The sequence below is a fragment of the Aquarana catesbeiana genome, linkage group LG02 (genome assembly GCF_042186555.1).
Source record: "Aquarana catesbeiana isolate 2022-GZ linkage group LG02, ASM4218655v1, whole genome shotgun sequence".
In the NCBI taxonomy this organism is placed as follows: Eukaryota; Metazoa; Chordata; class Amphibia; order Anura; family Ranidae; genus Aquarana; species Aquarana catesbeiana.
Window position 1 is genome coordinate 704,336,956 of NC_133325.1, and position 18,954 is coordinate 704,355,909.

General features: G+C 43.5%; 1 protein-coding gene across 2 annotated transcripts in view; it reads left to right on the forward strand.

Moving 5' to 3' along the window:
• The first annotated feature begins 345 nt into the window (after positions 1 to 345).
• PIR (pirin) overlaps positions 346 to 18,954 on the forward strand; it is a 73,176-nt gene continuing 54,567 nt past the window's right edge. Inside the window, exons 1-3 of one of the 2 annotated variants that reach the window (XM_073616940.1) lie at positions 346 to 649; positions 5,342 to 5,629; positions 15,094 to 15,186. In XM_073616940.1, the coding sequence (XP_073473041.1) occupies positions 5,387 to 5,629; positions 15,094 to 15,186 (336 nt within the window). In that variant the 5' untranslated portion in view covers positions 346 to 649; positions 5,342 to 5,386. The remainder of the gene's footprint in view (positions 650 to 5,341; positions 5,630 to 15,093; positions 15,187 to 18,954) is intronic. The other variant, XM_073616942.1, reaches the window with a different exon arrangement.

Here is an 18,954-nt window from a genome sequence, read left to right on the forward strand (position 1 = left end):
AATAAAAAGAACATCAATTTTGTTTGGGTACAGCATCACACGACTGCGCAATTGTCAGTTAAAGCAACGCAGTGCCGTATCGCAAAAAATGGCCTGGTCAGAGAGGGGGTAAATCCTGAAGTGGTTAAGCCAGCAATGGCATTATTTCCTATAGCTCCCCAAGACAGTTTTCTTTATTACAATCTTGTACATACACAGTATGGCTACTAGCGGAGTAACACTCCGTCACCATGGTAACCACAACTTTTCTATGATTGGTTCATCCGCCTGCTAGTCTGGGGAAGAGGTGGGACTTCCTGGATTGGCCGGGTGGGCTGCTGTCAGCATTGTTGTTGTCACGTGAGTGATAGGTGAATCTTGGCTGACAGCTGGTATAGGAGTGGGCACAGTACAGTGTTAGGAGTACACACACCGGGCTGGGCAGAGCAGGGAGCCGCCCTATGGTGCTGTGTGTGTCTCATGGTGACTTGCAGAGTGTCAGTGATCACACAGCACACACACTGCCCTCGATCCGCCTTCCCATACACTGCTCTCTATGGTGTTACTGCTGAATCATGGTGAGCAAGGCGAAGCTGAGAGTTTAATAAGACTGGAGAGGCTGTGCAGTGTCATCACCCCCAGCATCGTCCCAGCACACACACACAGGCAGGTAAGTGTGCCTACTACATCTCAGATCACCCTACTATGGGCTCTCTTTATTAATGTACTTACCTAAGATTTAGCTTACAGTAGGTTCACACATCAGAGATCGCTTCTTCTTTTTAACACATTTTTGACACCTATTCGGGGGGTACGACATTTTTGGCCAGTTAACCCTATCACTGCCAGGGCCATTTGTTTTTAATTTATTTTTTTACACGCATGTTGATTTTTCGGCTGACTATCAGGCCGATAGCCGATGTCTGGTGCAGATATTCTGTAGATTTAAACTTTTTTATTTTTTACACCTTATTTGTTTAATTTTTTTTTTTACTATCGCTGTTATTGCTCTCACAAGGAATGTAAACCTCCCTTGTGACAGCAATAGGCAGTGACAGGTGCTCTTTATGGAGGGATCGGGGGTCTATAAGACCCTAAGCCCCTCCACTGCACTTGAAAGTATTCAAAACGTCAAGATCTGCGTTTTTGAATACTTTCTATTTTTTTTAAAATGGCGCCTTTTTTTTTTTGTTTTTGGTTTTTTTTTTTGTGTTTTTTTTTTTTATTGTGCTTTAGTGTTTGTTTGTTTTGTTTTGTTTTTTTGCTAAGCAATTGAGCCTGGGTATGCCTAATGGGCTCTGTTATGTACTGTTAACTTTGAAACCTGCAATAAAAATAATTGAAAAAAAAATAAAATGACGCCTTTAGGATGTGAGTAATGCGGGAAGTGATGTCATGACATTGCTTCCGGGTTACTAGATCCGAGACCCAAACCAAAGCCGATCTGCATTGTTCGGGTCTTCGGCCAGCCGGAGGATGTGCGGGTGGTCGCTTGGGCCTCCCGGTGGGGTGGGAGAACTGGGCAGGGCGGCGGGAGGGGGATGTCCCCTCCCGCTGCTTGTAATAACAGCCGAGCAGCTGCTGATCCCCATTGGTTATTATTACAAGAAAGTAGACTGTCTACTCTAAAGAACGGTACTGGGGTGATGCCTGCAGCTGCATGCATCGCCCCAGTACAACCCCTTGAAGAAATTGGTAACATCGGTAAGTTTGTGACCGATACCAATGCTTCAAAAAAAGTGAATATTGGTCGCACCGATAATCGGTCGACCCCTAGTTTTAAGTCTGAAGATTTTTTTAAACCCCCCCCCCCCCCCAAACATTATGTATTTTCTGAAAGCAGGGACCCAGGAGAATAAAATAGTGGTAATTCCAAATTTTTTTATGCCACACGATATTTGTATAGCTGCTTATCAAATGCAAGATTAATAATAAATACTCTAAATTTAAAGTATACCTAAAGGCAATTTTTTTGTTTTGTTTTTTTTTTTTTGTTTTGGATAGAGTGGAGAAGTGAAGGAAAACCTCTGCGAAGGGACACAGATTGGGAAAAAAAAAAAAATCAGACAGAGGCTATAATCCTCCCTTACTCAATCCAAAATGAAAAAAAACAACAACTTTTGCCTATAGTTCTACTTTAAAGTGCTACTAAACCCAGAACCCTGCATTCACTATATCTGATCTCCCACGGTACACAGAACACAGAAATGCAATAGTTTTGGTAAATATAACCTGCTAAATATCTTTTCTCATCAGCAGTATATAGCAGTCTTGTGACTTCTATCAGTGTCTGGTTAAAGCTTGTAGGAGGAGTTTTCATTCTCCCCTGATTGTCCCATGAGGCTGCAGGACCCCTGACGCTCTTTTTGGACAGTGCTGATTGGTCCTGTGCTGGTCACATGCACTCTCCCAAGAAAAAAAAACAACTCTAGCAATACACACCAAACTGAGCATGTGCAGAGTGACTCCAAGGCTCTGTACTATAAGCAGATTGATTGGGGAGAGTGGAAGAAGGGGAGGATCAGAGGAGACAGGATCAAGCAGCCTTTTTACACAATGCAGAGGATTAACCCCTTAGGTTCCACAGTGAGTATAACAAGCATGCTGTACTGCATATACAGACTGATTTTACTGTTGTGGGGTTAGTAACACCTTAAAGCAGAACTTCACGCAAAAGTTGAAAAAAGCAGTTGCTTTTCTGCCTCCTCTCCCACTTTTGGATGCTTTTTATTTTTTGGAGGGGGGAGTGTGTACCTAGTTTTGATGGGTAACTGTTCCCACTTACACTTGGATCACATTTAGATCCCCTGAACAGCAGTAAATCATAAAGCAGACTAAAAAAATGAAACCTTTTGATTTAATGGTTTAAAAAAAAAGATACATCCCTGGAATGCCAGGATTGCTAACTGTCGCATTTGTCAAAACTGTCAAACAATCAAATAACTGGTGTCACAACTAATCACATGTGCAGCACCATGGTAGTTGGTGGCCTTAGAATCTACAAACCTGGAATTGCTCTCACTTCAGCCTGTGCGATGATATGTAACATGTAGTGCAAGCAATGTTTTTGTACATAGGTGCACCCGATGGGTGCGTGTACTGTCATGTGGTGGTGGCCATGCTAAACATTTTTTGGGGGGGGGGGTTACGTGCCTATGTGTAACTTTAATTATTTTTTACTTTCTAGTTTCCAGAATGCCAAATATTCAAATAATATAATTTACTATCTAAAGCGGAGTTTCAGTCTGTAAAAAAAAAAAAAAAAACATTAAAAGTCAGCAGCTACAAATACTGTAGCTGCTGAATTTTAATACATGGACACTTACCTGTCCCAGGGATCCAGCAATGTCGGTACTCCAAGCTGATTTGTCTATTGTCTTTGGGTGCAGGCTCTTACATTGCAAGTAAGGGAACTGGGCAGTGGAGCATTCAAACTGGACAGCTGGTTTCCTGCAGCGCATGTGCGAGTCGTGCTGCGCTTTCTGAATGGTCCCGCCGTCTTCTGGGACAAACACACAGGTCCCAGAATGCAGCAGGGCGGAAGGAGGAGGGGCCGTACATGACGTAGATTGCTGTGCGGTGATCTTATCAGGAAGTGGGAGTGGGTACCTGTCAAAACCAAAAGGTGAACTTACACTGGACCCCCTTCCCATCGCAACGGTCCACTAATCTGGAGTCCAGCAATCACTGTTCTGACAGATCGTATAGCTGCTTTACCAGTCCGAGGATTTGAAATCCCAGCGGCTTTCGCTCCTCTTTGCCTGAGGTCAGAGGACGGGCTATGCAGAGTCTGATTGGTCGGCGCCTTGCATGTGACGGCGCCAAACAATTAGAATGCTCCTAAACGTACCTCCTGACGAAGTACGTTTAGGAGATTAAGCCGAGGAGGTTTCTAAGCCCCGGACTGGTGCGGCGGCTATACGAGGTCTCCTTGCAGGTGATCGCTGGGCTCCAGGTCAGTGGGACCAGGGGTGATGAGGAGGGGGTACAGTGTAAGTTCACCTTACAGATTTTTCTGTAAAGGTGAACTTACCCTTTAAGGTGGAAGTGTGATTATAATAAATCACATGTTCTCTCTAACCACTTGCCGACCAGCCGCCGTCATTATACTGCAGCAGGTCGGCACGATCCCGCGAACCGTCGTAGCTGTACGTCGGCTCCTTTCAGCGGGATATCAGGCGCGCGCCTGCCCACTGCATTGCGGGGTTGCCGATGCTCATGGCCGCTGGTCGTGCGCGTTTGCGGACACGAGAGGCAGAACAGGGACATGTGTATGTAAACACACAAATCCCTGTTCTGTGAGGAGAGGCAGATCGTGAGTTCCTAATAGCTAGGAACCACGATCTGTCATCTCCTATAGTCAGTCCCCTCCCCCTACAGTTAGAACACACACAGGGAACACAGTTAACCCTTTGATCGCCCCCTAGTGTTAACCCCTTCCCTGCCAGTGACATTTATACAGTAATCATTGTATTTTTATAGCACTGATCGCTGTATAATTGTCAGTGCTCTCAAAAGTGTCCAATGTGTCCGCCATATTGTCGCAGTCCCGATAAAAATCGCCGCCAATACTAGTAAAAAATAATGATAATAAAAATGCCAGAAATCTATCCCCTATTTTGTAGACGCTATAACTTTTGCGCAAACTAATCAATATACACTTATTGTGATTTTTATTACCAAAAATATGTAGAAGAATATTAAATTAGACTGAGGAAAAAATTTGCATTTTTTTTTTTTTTTAAATTGGGGATATTTATTACAGTAAAAAGTACAAAAAAAATTTTTAGAGATGATCAAATACCACCAAAAGAAAGCTGTGGAAAAAAAGGACGTCAATTTTGTTTGGGTACAGTGTTGCACGACCGCGCAATTGTCAGTTAAAGCGATGCAGTGCAGAATCGCAAAAAATGGCCTGGTCATTGAGCGGCTAAATCTTCCGGGGCTGAAGTGGTTAACAAGATATCTGGAGTCTTTTAGACCTCTGACACCATAAGTCAGAAGTCCCTTTGTACGTGTCACTTCCAGGTTCATTCTAGCTTGGGGAGATCAGTGGCGGTCTTGCCACCGGCGTGAATGGATCCTCACATATTATTTCTTTCCATTAGAAGTTGTGTAGATGGATCGGAGCCCAACCTTCTCTGCATAACTCAAGATTTGCATATTAGAGCATCCCAGGTGCTTCAGGAGGCATGTAAATGTACACAAGTCCATCTATGGGTCCTTATTTATTGACACATAAGTAGGTTTGCATCTGTATACATCAAGTTTACTTTTATTTTGGCTTCTTGTAAAGATTTCTGGCATGCTCAGTGGAATGCATTCATCATGTTCTCAGAATGTTTTTTCTTTTTTAATTTAGTTAACAAAATAAACATAGGAATTGGAATATCCTGCCCCGTAGTTCATGCTTATGAGAACAGTCATCAGTTTGCTTTTGTGGAGGCTTTTTGGAAGCAGTGCACTGAATTCTCCAGCTGGAACTGTTGACACGTGTTACAGACCCCACTACTCCAACCAGGATCCCAACGTGTGTATGCTCTCTCAAGTTGGAAGGATGGCCTGTAGAAAAGTGGTGAAGACTGTCCTGAGCGTGGAGCAGTCAGAGGGAGTTGGTGCCAAGGTACGGAGGAGTATTGGTAGACCAGAGGTATGACATTTTACATTTTTATGAAATACATGGATAAATAACAAAATTAAGAAAACATTGTTCTTGTGCCTAAAACTAGAAAGGTGGGTTGTCTGTATTGTGCTCTGTGGGCTTTAACATCACCGGCCTGATTTATAGAAATCCACTGAGAGCAGAGTGAATGTTGTCTATATACACTATATTGTCAAAAGTATTGGGACAACTGCCTTTACACGCACATGAACTTTAATGGCATCCCAGTCTTAGTCCGTAGGGTTCAATATTGAGTTGGCCCACCCTTTGCAGATATAACAGCTTCAACTCTTCTGGGAAGGCTGTCCACAAGGTTCAGGCCAGTCAAGTTCCTCCACCCCAAACTCACTTGCCCATGTCTTTATGGACCTTGTTTTGCACACTGGTGTACAGTCATGTTGGAACAGGAAGAGGTCATCCCCAAACTGTTCCCACAAAGTTGGGAGCATGAAATTGTATAAAATGGCTTGGTATTCTGACTCCTTAAGAGTTCCCTTCACTGGAACTAAAGGGCCAAGACCCAAGCCCTGAAAAAATGACCCCACACCATAATCCTACCTCCACCAAATGATTTGGACCACTGCACAAAGCAAGGTCCATAAAGACATGGATGAGGAACATGACTGGCCTGCACAGAGTCCTGACTTCAACCCGATAGAATACCTTTGGGATAAATTAGAGCGGAGACTGCGAGCCAGGCCTTCTCGTCCAACATCAGCGCCTGACCTCACAAATGTGCTTCTGGAAGAATGGTCAAACATTCCCATAGACACACTCCTAAACCTTGTGGACAGCCTTCCCAGAGTTGAAATTGTTATAGCTGCAAAGGGTGGGCAAGCTCAATATTGAACCCTACGGACCAAGACTTGGATGCCATTAAAGATCATGTGCATGTAAATGCAGGTTTCCCAATACTTTTGACAATATAGTGTAAATCAATCACACTTGATCCCCTTTCATGTTCAAACTTAAAAGCTAATGCTGGCCTTACACCTGATGAATTTTATTCAAATGTTCGGACAAAAAGAAATATAAAAATCGCTCTTCTGGATCATTTAGTGGTGACTTCATGGATTTGACTAATTTTGAATGACTTTTCATTTGAGTTCCAAGTCAATGGGGGTTATTTATGAAAGGCAAATCCACTTTGCACTACAAGTGCACTTGGAAGTGCAGTCGCTGTAGATCTGAGGGGGACATGCAAGGAAAATAAAAAAAACAGCATTTTAGCTTGCACATGATTGGATGATCAAATCAGCAGAGCTTCCCCTCATTTCAGATCCTTAGATTTAAAGCGACTGCACTTGCAGCGCAAAGTGGATTTGCCTTTCAGAAATAACCCCCCAATGTCTTGATTTTGTAGAATGAACATTCTACTTCAGGATGGAAGGGATTCTAAAGGTATAATTTCTCAAGTCGTCTTCCAGGGCAGCATCTGAGAGATAGGGTTCCTCCAACCTAAAACAGAAAAAACATCCTCCACCATTTTAAAAAGCCATCACATACCTCAGTGCTTCTGTTCTTGTGTTTCCTCTGGACCAACAGGAGCCAAAAGCAGTTTCTTTTCTTCTAGGCTCTGTGGTGGTTGTGAGGGCCTCCCTATCTGACTATCTCCACAAGCCTCTAGGGAGGTTAGGCAGCTCAGGACAGGGGCGACTGGAGGCCCTCCCTGGGGGTTACTCCCTCTTTTTTTTGCCTGAGGTTTCACTCCCACTGGGGGGGTAAGCAACCACCCCCCCCATCTGCAATCATCGCTGTGATAGCACCCTGAGCATCCCTCCCTCATTGCTGCAGAGGCAGGACTGCTGTGTTTTGGTCTGGAGCACAGGGTGGACCAAGATGGCGGTGTCTTGCTCCTGAGACGCGGTGACCTCACTACTTTTGGATGCACTTCCGACCAGCGGCATCTTGGCTGGAGGTATGAGCGAACGTGTGGTACATCACAAGATGGTGGCATTCTGATCACTGCTGTAGGGGTTTTTGGTGCCTACTGTCTTCTGGTGCGTGGAGCATCTTTCCCATGGCCCACAGATGAATTCATTTCACAAGTCCTGACATCAGTATGGACAGATGAAGGGGTTCACCTCAATAGCTCCACAGAGCTGGCAGTTAGACTAGCATCTCTTACATCTACCAATCTCAAAACCAGGTACCACCCACTCAGGGCTGGTGCAAGGATTTTTGACAACCTAGACGAAACCTAATTTTGCCGCCCCCTTGGCTCCACCCCTGACCCCCTTTGCCCTGCCCATGTATACCCCACCTTTTTAATGAAGCGCCCATCAAATGCAGCCTCACCAGCGCCCATCAATGAATGTTTGCGAGAGACATGTTTGGAGACAGAGTCCTCCACCACCGCTGCGTGCTGATGCTGAGAGCTAGTTGCTTGCTGCAGAGAGAAGAGAGTAGGAACACCAACGCGTCCTAGGCAGCAGTGCACCCTAGGCGGCTGCCTAGTTTGCCTAGTGGTAGCTGCGGCCCTGTGCCCACTCCATCTGTCAGCAGCAGATCATTACAAGGTCACTATTTTTTAGCACAAGCATCCCTGAAGGAAACTATCAAGTAATTTTGACTATTTAACCTCTGATTATCCTCTTCTTAACCTTCAGGCGCCGTTCACACTAGTGCAATTTCGAATGCGACTTGAGTCGCACAGAATCGCATGACAATGGAACTCACATTGTTTTCAATGGTAACTTTGCCACATATATATTTAGTACTTTTATATCTGTAGCAACGTTGGCCTTCGCTGATTTTGTTAAGCTAATCAGTAAAATGTGAAAAATGGCTCCAGAACATCATTAGTTAAACGTTTCCTCCCGTCCTCTCCTTAAATGTCCTCTGTGTTACCTTAGCAATTGTTTAAAGTTGGCTACATGGAGTCCTGTGCCAGCTTCCATGTCGTAACTTGATTTTGTTTTCTTGTGGATTAATGTGGATTAACAAAACAAATTTATGGGAAAGATGGAGCACATCCAAGAAAATAATGAAAAGGATTTTCCATAGTAAAGGAAACCTGTAGTTACAGAAACTTGTCATTGTTGACCTCCCATTTAGTTGCCTGCCAGTCTCTGGCCTCGGTGCTTTTATGAGTCACTGACCTGGAATAGGTGTGTATTCAAACTTTGTTGTATCTAGTTACTGCTGGTTTTCTATCATTTGTTTGCAGCCATTTCTTGTCTTCATTCATACACTCCAGTGATGATTGCAACAGAGGACCATGCCTGTGTAATTGGAATGGTCACTTGGAATCCTACAGTATGTGGCAGGGTGACAACATTGAAGTAAAATTGGGAGACAGGGCATTGTCACCATATAACAGGAAGTTCCTAAGCCAGATACTTCCTGGTAGGATCACCAGGTATAATTTTAATGAAAGCTATAGAATAGAATAACAATATTTAAAAAAACAAACTCTGGGCAGATAAAAAAAAAATGATCTTGCACTGCAAGAGTTAAGGAGAAACCATTTACTTACCTGATCCCCCACTCCCATCTCACTCCTCCACAATCGGAAAGAGTGCCATGGGAGTGGAGGATCAGGTATCAGCATCTTCATGTCCAGAGCAGGATTATGGACCCTGCATGGGTCCTGATGATGTCAGAACCCTAGAGCACAGGGGTGCAGAAGCTGTGGAGACTGGTCTAGCTGAGGATCAGATAAGTACATTTCCTTTTACTGTTCCCCTAGACATGAACAAGCAATTCTTGCAGTGAGAGCACAGTCCCACTGCAGGGATTTGCTTGAGTTGGGCTTTATTTTAAAATTTATATTTTGATAGTTTTTTTTTTTTTTAAAGGACTATTGGACTTGCATCTTAGTGAACACAACATACAGGGATATGGGAAATGATTACCGACATTGACACACATACACCTACACAGGTTGAACTGCATGGACTATTGTCTTTATTCAACCTTACCAACTATGAAACTATATTAACAAGGGCTCAGTAACACAAGCAGTTGCATTAGCATGCAATCCTTTTTTTCCCCTTAAACATTAATAATGAAATATTAACCTGTTGCTGACCGTCCCATATACATTTACTGCGGGGCGGCAGCTCCTCTGAGCAGAGTCGCGTACCTGCACGCCATTCTGCACTTCTGGGTCTAGGGCACGCACACGCGCCGCCGGCGACCCGCTCCCGCTGTGATTGGACACATTGGGAGCCAATCGGCAGGTCCGGTGGACTCGATGTCCCCCGGCACCTGGCTATCGTTCGGGAGACAGGCAAAATGGCGATGTGCCTAGGTAAACAAGTCAGAGCGCCGTTCTGTGACAAGGGAAGGCTGTGATCCTGTGTTCCTACAAAGCAGGAGCATGGATCTCTGCCTTCCCACAGGAAAAGCACCTCTTTCACACAGTTAGCGAGCTCTCACTAGAAACACATTTAACCCTTTGATTACCACTGATGTTAACCACCTTCCCTGCCAGTGTCATTGGTAAAGTGACAGTGCATATTTTTAGCACTGATAACTGTAATAATGTCACTGGTCCCCAAAAAGTGTCACTTAGTGTCTGATTTGTCCAGGGCAATGTCACAGTCTCGCTATAAGTCGCTGATCGTCGCCATTAAAAAATAAATATTTCCATAAATCTATCCCAAAGTTTGTAGACGCTATAACTTTTGCGCAAACAAATAATATACACTTGTTGGGATTTTTTTTACCAAAAACATGTAGCAGAATGCATATTGGCCTAAACTGATGAATTGAAGAATTTTTATTTTTTAAACTTTATTTTTATTGAATAAGTTTTATAGTGTTTTGTGTTTTTTTTTTTTTTTTTCCAAGTGTTGGTCTTTTTCTGTTTATAGCGCAAAAACTAAAATCCGCAGAGGTGATCAAATACCACCAAAAGTGGTTAAAGTGACCACTTTTCACCACATTTCATTCAGCTCTGTCAGCAGCGTAGTGTAATGCGGTGGATTGTATCACACTTTGCTACACTAAAAAAAAAAATTCTACAAATTCTTTGTGGCCAACGTGAAGAATTAATATATTTACGCACTAGCTGCTGTATAAAAACACCCTCAAGTGTCTTAATAATATATACCTACATATACGGCTCTTATTTGTTTTAAAATAGTCATTCACTTGTGCAAAATATACCTGAAGGCCCCTTTTCACATGGAGCAGATCTGTTTTGACGGACTCTCCTTGCTCAGCGGGGGATCACTCCATTGATGCCCACTGAACAGGCGGATGACGGGTCCGTCTCCACTCACTGTGCTGACACGGACCTGTCAGAGCTCTGCTCTCCTCTATGGGGAGATCAGATGAAAACGGATCCACCTGTCCGTTTTCATGTAAACCGATCCACCAGACAGAGGGTAAATAGGACCACCATCCGTCTGGATTTGGCAGACAGGATCAGATCGGATATCGGCGGACGTGTGTGCGCTGACATCCGCCGCTCCATAGGGTTGAATGGAGGGTCCGATCAGGTCCACCAGAAAAACGGACAGGTGGAGCTGATCGGACAGCCTGTGTGAAAGGGGCCTATATCACATATACATAGAGTGATATTTACATCAAAAACAAACATCTAAAGTGTCCAGTGCATCAACAAATAAATATTTTGAAGTGTCCAGTGCTCTTTTATATAATCAATAAAGTGTCTCTTGTTTGTCCACAAAGTGACCAGTGCTGTGTTTCATTAAAGCGGTTGTAAGCCACTGTACATCGCATACTAGCACATTATGTTAAACTTACCTTAAAACGAACCCTTCCCACGCCAATATGTCAGAACTGGAGGCCGCTTCCATCTTCACCCGTCTTGCTTCCGGGTTCGCGTACTTCGGCTCTGTGACTGGCCGGAGCCGCGATGAGGTCACTCCCGTGTGGGAGCGGACGTTTACAGCACAGGGCTCAGAAGGAACGACACGGGTGGCCATTACTTCAGAGTGCATGCGCTAGTGATGTCACTGACTGCAAGTATAGTAAATATCTCCTAAACTATGCACGTTTAGGAGATATTTACACTACCTATAGATAAGCCTTATTATAGGCTTACCTATAGATAAATGTCAGTGATGGAAGTTAACTTCCACTTTAAAAGAGAAGTACGGGATTGAAAAAACAAACTTCTATACCAGGGATCTTGAATTAAAATTTAAGGTCCAGTTATTCAAATTTTCCTCTGGCAGAGGTCCAATTCTCATGTTTGCAATATAACACATCATAGCAGCGTCCTCAACGCCCCCCCCCCCCCCTTCACATTACAGACCCCCTTCACTGCAGTCCCACAGTGTCCTCAGTTCCACTTCATGTCACATTACATTGCAGCCCCCTTCTTGTCATAGTGCCCCTTTACACATCTCAGCACCCCATAACATTTCAGCCATCTTCACATCATAGTGCCTCTTTACACATTGCAGTTTCCCTTATTGCATCACTGTGCCCCTTTACATTTCAGCCCCCTTCTTGTCATAGTGCCCCTTTACAAATCACAGTGCCCATTTGCAGATCACAACGCCCCATTACATTGCAGTCTCCTTCATGTCACACTGCCTCTTATCACATCACGGTGCGCTCTATCACGGTGCCCCATTACACATTATAGTGCCCCTTTATCACATTGCCCATGATCACAGGGCCCCTTTACAGATCACAGTGCTCCATTTGCACATTACAGTGGCCCTTATCACAGTGCTCCATTACACATCACAGTGCCCTAGTACACATTATAGGGTCCCTTATCACATTGCCCCATTACACATCACAATGCCCCATTGCACATTACGGTGTACCTTGCATGTCATACCCTCCCTTCATCCCGTGTTAATTTTGGCAGCAAATTTCGCTTTAGTTTGTTTTAGTCTTGGGACTAAAATGGCATTTTAGTTTTAGTCCCATTTTAGTCTTCTGCAATTGTTTTAGTTTTTAGTCGTATTTAGTCAACTAAATCTCCAGGACATTTTAGTCAACTAAAATAATTTTAGTCATCTAAAATCTAATGGGTAGAGTTAAATTGTAATGCATTATTTAAGCATTTCTCTACAATTTCCAAACTCATTATATACTGCTTGAGTGAAAAATCTAATATGTTATTATTTATGGTATTGAGGTATGAACATGCACTACAGACCAGTGTTTAATTTTGATGTCAAATTTTAAATTTAGTTTTAGTCTTAGTCTTTTGACTAAAATGGCATTTTAGTTTCAGTCATATTTTAGTCATCTCAATTGTTTTAGTTTTAGTCGACTAAAATGGTATTAAGTTAGTCGACTAAAATGTTTTAGTCCACAAAATTAACGCTGCTCCCATCATTGTCTCCTTTTATTTTCAGCCTTGTCCTACCAGGGCACTTATGAGCCTGGCTCCTGCCCAGCTGCATCATCCTTACAGCAGGCGGGGGTGGGTGCTGCAGCAGATCTGGATGGAGGGCGAGAGCTGCCAAACTTATTTTGTTAAAAAGCGAGTGATCACCTGCTTTTTAACATGAAAAGACTCCTACACTCTGTGGAGATATAGAGCACATCCGATAGCCACTCTCTGTGCTAATCTGCGGGGAGCAGACACACAACTTCTAAGTAGCATGACTGCAGCCCAGACTTTCTGCCATTTAGTGATCCCTGATCTATGCTCACCTAGGTGAACGCACCATCGGTCTATTGCGTCAGCTGTCCCCCGCTGCCTCTAAGACAGAAAACTGAGAGATCAAAGACCACTGATCGCTCAGTTCTCGGTGTTCACTGAGCAGAGAGCCGGTGACTGCCAGTCACCGCTCTCTGCTTTGCTCCTCTAAAGCTCACTAGAGCACTGGGCTGGGGGCGGCTAAATACCAGTCATAGGAGAACAAAACTAAGTGCACTCCCGTGACTCACAGGAGAAGTAGGGATAAAGGAGCTTTGCCCTACTTCTCCTTTAATATTTAAAATTTAAGGACAATCCACTTTGCTTGATAACCTTGTGACAAACCACTCTGTGCTTCACACCACTCAATGTGCTCATCAAACTCCGAGAACTCACCAGAACTCCTTGATTCCCCCCCCCCCTCTTTTTTTTTTTAAAGTAGATCTAGTAGCACTTGTTTTCCCCAAGGGATATACTCCACACACACACACCTTTTACCACTACTTTCAATGTTTTTTTTTTTTCATGCCATATGCAGTACTTTATAGGGAAGAGAGAAAGACCTCCAAGTGTAAAACAGTTTATAAAAAGCTTCGATATAAACCAATAAAATGCCAAGTCGCATTACTTTGTGCATCAACCCTACACCAGGAAAGACGCCTTGTTCTTTTTAGGAAGCTGGCTCCACTCTCTCCTAATGCGAGCACGGCTTCGTGTGAATCACCTCTCTTCCGGATGTGCTACATCACCCAGAAGAGAAGTGATTTGATATATGTGCATATATTTGCTTATTTTCTAAGCAGGTTGTGTTTCCTGCTTGGAAGTGCTACACAGTATTTGTGCCCTACAATGGCTAACTATGTTAAGTGTAGTAACCCTATTAGATTGTAAGCTCTTCTGAGCAGGGCCCCCTTAATACTCTTGTATTTTAATGTATTATAACTGTATTGTCTCCCTTTTTATATTGTAAAGCGATGTGTAAAATATTGGCACTATATGAATCCTGTATTATTATAATAATAATAATAATAAAAGCCGATCAGAATTCATCTTGTACTAGCCTGTGTTTTTCATAGTAAATTCTGATTGGTTGCTATAGGCTTTATGTTCAAAGCATTCTTTTTAAATAAGGATGCCTATTATCTTGCATTCCTTCATCACTGATATTGATCATTATAATAGAAACATAGCCAGCAGAGAGTTTACAAATCTATCATCCATCAAAAGAGAAATCATGCAAAATGTTAAAGCCTCGACCAAAATAAGTTTAGGCCGCGTACACACGAGCAAACTTTTCGGCATCAAAGGTCCGGCCATTCCGGCAGACTTTCGTCAGACTTTCGTCAGACTTTTGACGGACTTCCGACGGACTTTTGAATGAACGGACTTGCCTACACACGATCACACCAAAGTCTGACGGATTCGTACGTGATGACGTACGACCGGACTAAAATAAGGAAGTTGATAGCCAGTAGCCAATAGCTGCCCTAGCGTGGGTTTTCGTCCGTCGGACTAGCATACAGACGAGCGGATTTTTCGACCGGACTCGAGTCCGTCGGAAAGATTTGAAGCATATTCCAAATCAAAAGTCCGTCTGATTTTCGACTGGAAAAGTCTGCTGAAGGTCCGATGAAGCCCACACACGGTTGAATTGTGGACCAGTCCGGTCGAAACGTCCTCTTGTGTGTACGCTGCATTAGATACATACTATAAGTATTAATATCAAAGTGTTTTCTCTGAAAATGCAATATAGTTTATCTTATTATGCACATAAGCCATATCTTATTTAAAATTGTAGCAATTTTCTTTTTATGTTGATAGGTACTGTATGTATAACTTTTTTTTTTTCTTAACTTTTTTTTTTATTTAGCTTAGAAATTTGGACCCATTTCTGATGCTTGATGAATTTAAAGGTGGCAGACCCGGGGGATTCCCAGATCACCCTCACAGAGGATTTGAGACGGTAAGAACTGCCTATGGCACTGTTATTGTTGAGGGATTCAGAAATAGTCAATTTATTCAATAGTAATTGAAATTTTTTTTATTGGACGTTAAAGGTAAAAAGTCTTCATCGCGTGTGTTCTTAGAAGGGACACCTTTTCATCAGATATGCCTGTGATTTGTGGGTTATTTAGGTTACTAAATAACTGTTTTCAGTGCTTGAATTTCTCATTAAAATTTTCGTCGTTTGCTCACAGAACTGCAAATAGGAATTTTCTTGCAGAGATTATTCATAACCACGATGGCCCACTTAGTAATGTGATAAATGCTTCTTACTGTCAGATACAGGGCTCATTCATCCATTGGCATGTTTGAGACAATCTTACATGGCTATTATATAGTGTATTTTTAAGGCTCCGTTCACATCTAGGAGTTTGTTATTTTACAGGCTTTTTTTTCTAGCGTTTTTTCAGGCGTTTTTGCAGAGTTTTTGCATCGTTTTTGTACAGGCGTTTTGAAGTTCAAAAGGTCACCAATGTAAAAGAATTGAAAGGCCTGTAATCTGCCAAAAAAGAAGCTCATGTACTTTTTTGAGTGACGGGCGTTTTGCTTTAGGCAACAGAATGCTTAAATGTGAACAGAGGCCATTGAAATGAATGGGATTTGTCTTGTTGGGCGTTTTTTAGAGCTAAGGCTTAGAGCAGAAAAACGCCCAAAAAACGCCTAGACTGTAGATGCTCTGGCATTGGCCCATTAAATGTTGGGGAAGTGCTTATCCCCAGGAGGGGGCAAAGCATGAGTAGCAGTTAAGGCCCTATGTACGGGGTGTACCCAGCAGCTCCTCAGACCCACAGAAACAGATTTAAAGATTATTAATACTATTCCCTGCTATTTGTCAGAATGCTCAATCTAGAGCAACCATTCTCACTCAGGGTTCCTCTAGGGCATATGTGGCAATCACAAGGCTTGCAGGCCAAATCTGGCCCACCAGGACTTCTCATGTGGCCCGTGCAGCTGCTGCCAGCTACCACCTGTGGCTCATCGTCTGCTTCACTTGTAAACACAGAGGCCTTCTGTGTTTACAGGGACAGCTACGCTCTCATCGGCTCCTGGGTCCCTGCAAGCACTCACGGCAGGGACAAATCTGACAAAAGGATCTCCCTGCAATACACAGATCCACCTACACAGGTAATAGAGCCCAATACTTAAGGAGGAAGCTGCCTAGTAGAGATGCGAGGAAGCTTGGAGGGGATGGGGGATGAGGGCTGTGGAGGTGTGAAAGCAGATGTGTGTAGAGGCGGGGGGATGGAGGTAGAGCAGTGGGTGCAGAGGTCAGAACCTAGGAGGAGCGGTGAGAATGAGATATTGCACACTGTACCACTGTACGTTGCGCACCCCTAAACCCCACACTCTGCACATAACGTACTCTTGAACTCTGTACGTAGCGTAATCCTGAACTCTGCGTGGTATACAAAAAGCACTCCTGAACCTTGCACACTCCAGATACAACCGGCCCTTTGAGGGCAACCATACTGGTGATGTGGCCCATGATGAATTTGAGTTTGACACCCTTGCTTCAGAGCAGGGATCTTTAAACTACATCCCTCCATCTTTTGCAGAACTACACGTCCCATGGGGCATTGTAAAACTCTGACATTCAGAGGGCCATAGTTAGGAGACCCCTGCTCTAGAGGTTGCAAGGGGTCCCTTAAGCTGTGGCTGATAGACCTCCTATCTGATAGTACCTGTCTAGTTCCAGGTCCAATGCCACCTAACTAACCAGAGCCAGCAGCATGACACCATTTATCCTTCCTTTTTTTTTTTTTTTTTTAAGCAGTCTGCGGGGGCGGCATCCTGGCCACTACTGTAAGATGTGCACTCTTCTCACTGACCCACAATTCATTTTCGCAGGCACATGTAGACAATATAGACACATTTTTGAGCAATGGCAGTGTTCTGTCAAAATAGTCAACTCATTAGAAAGTCCAACTACTTAACTTCCGGTTTCTTTAAACCATCAGTAATTAGAGACTTTGACAAATTGCTGTTTGGACACAAAATCAGCAACCGAATAGAGTGTGGTGCACGATATCATGAGCGGAGATTGTTACTCTGCTCCAATACTAGCCAACAAAATGACCACCACTGAGGTGGTGTCAGCTTTGTCCTCGTTAGTCGCTGTGTTGTCAAAACAGCTAAATATTCCTGTACCGGACTGTATTTGGTTGCTGGTGTTGTGTCCAAACAGCAGTTCATACTTTTTACCAATTTCTGATGGTTTAAAGAAACCGGAAGTGACGTGGTTGGAGTTTCTGACAAGTTGGTAATTTGACATCATATTTCAAGCTTATTTCAAAGTATGACTACACTCAAACTGATATTTAAATAAATTGTTCTTCTAAGTAAGCAACATTTTTTACACAGAATATACAGTGGGGACGGAAAGTATTCAGACCCCCTTAAATTTTTCACTATTTGTTATATTGCAGCTATTTGCTAAAATCATTTAAGTTCATTTTTTCCTCATTAATGTACACACAGCACCCCATATTGACAGAAAAACACAGAATTGTTGACATTTTTGCAGATGTATTAAAAAAGAAAAACTGAAATATCACATGGTCCTAGGTATTCAGACCCTTTGCTGTGACACTCATATATTTATGAGTGTCACAGCAAAGTGTCACTGTCCATTTCTTCTGATCATCCTTGAGATGGTTCTACACCTTCATTTGAGTCCAGCTGTGTTTGATTATACTGATTGGACTTGATTAGGAAAGCCACACACCTGTCTATATAAGACCTTACAGCTCACAGTGCATGAGAATCATGAGGTCAAAGGAACTGCCTGAAGAGCTCAGAGACAGAATTGTGGCAAGGCACAGACCTGGCCAAGGTTACAAAAAGATTTCTGCTGCACTTAAGGTTCCTAAGAGCACAGTGGCCTCCATAATCCTTAAATGGAAGACATTTGAGATGACCAGAACCCTTCCTAGAGCTGGCTGTCCGGCCAAACTGAGCTATCAGGGGAGAAGAGCCTTGGTGAGAGAGGTAAAGAAGAACCCAAAGATCACTGTGGCTGAGCTCCAGAGATGCAGTTGGGAGATGGGAGAAAGTTGTAGAAAGTCAACCATCACTGCAGCCCTCCACCAGTCGGGGGTTTATGGCAGAGTGGCCCGATGGAAGCCTCTCCTCAGTGCAAGACACATGAAAGCCTGCATGGAGTTTGCTAAAAAAAAACACCTGAAGGACTCCAAGATGTTGAGAAATAAGATCCTTTGGTCTGATGAGACCACGATAGAACTTTTTCGCCTTAATTCTAAGTGGTATGTGTGGAGAAAACCAGGCACTGCTCATCACCTGTCCAATACAGTCCCAACAGTGAAGCATGGTGGTGGCAGCATCATGCTGTGGGGGTGTTTTTCAGCTGCAGGGACAGGATGACTGGTTGCAATCGAGGTAAAGATGAATGCGGCAAAGTACAGGGATATCCTGGACAAAAACCTTCTCCAGAGTGATCAGGACCTCAGACTGGGCTGAAGGTTTACCTTTCAACAAGACAATGACCCTAAGCACACAGCTAAAATAACGAAGGAGTGGCTTCACAACAACTCCGTGACTGTTCTTGAATGGCCCAGCCAGAGCCCTGACTTAAACCCAATTGAGCCTCTCTGGAGTGACCTAAAAATGGCTGTCCACCAACGTTTACCATCCAACCTGACAGAACTGGAGAGGATCTGCAAGGAGGAATGGCAGAGGATCCCCAAATCCAGGAGTGAAAACTTGTTGC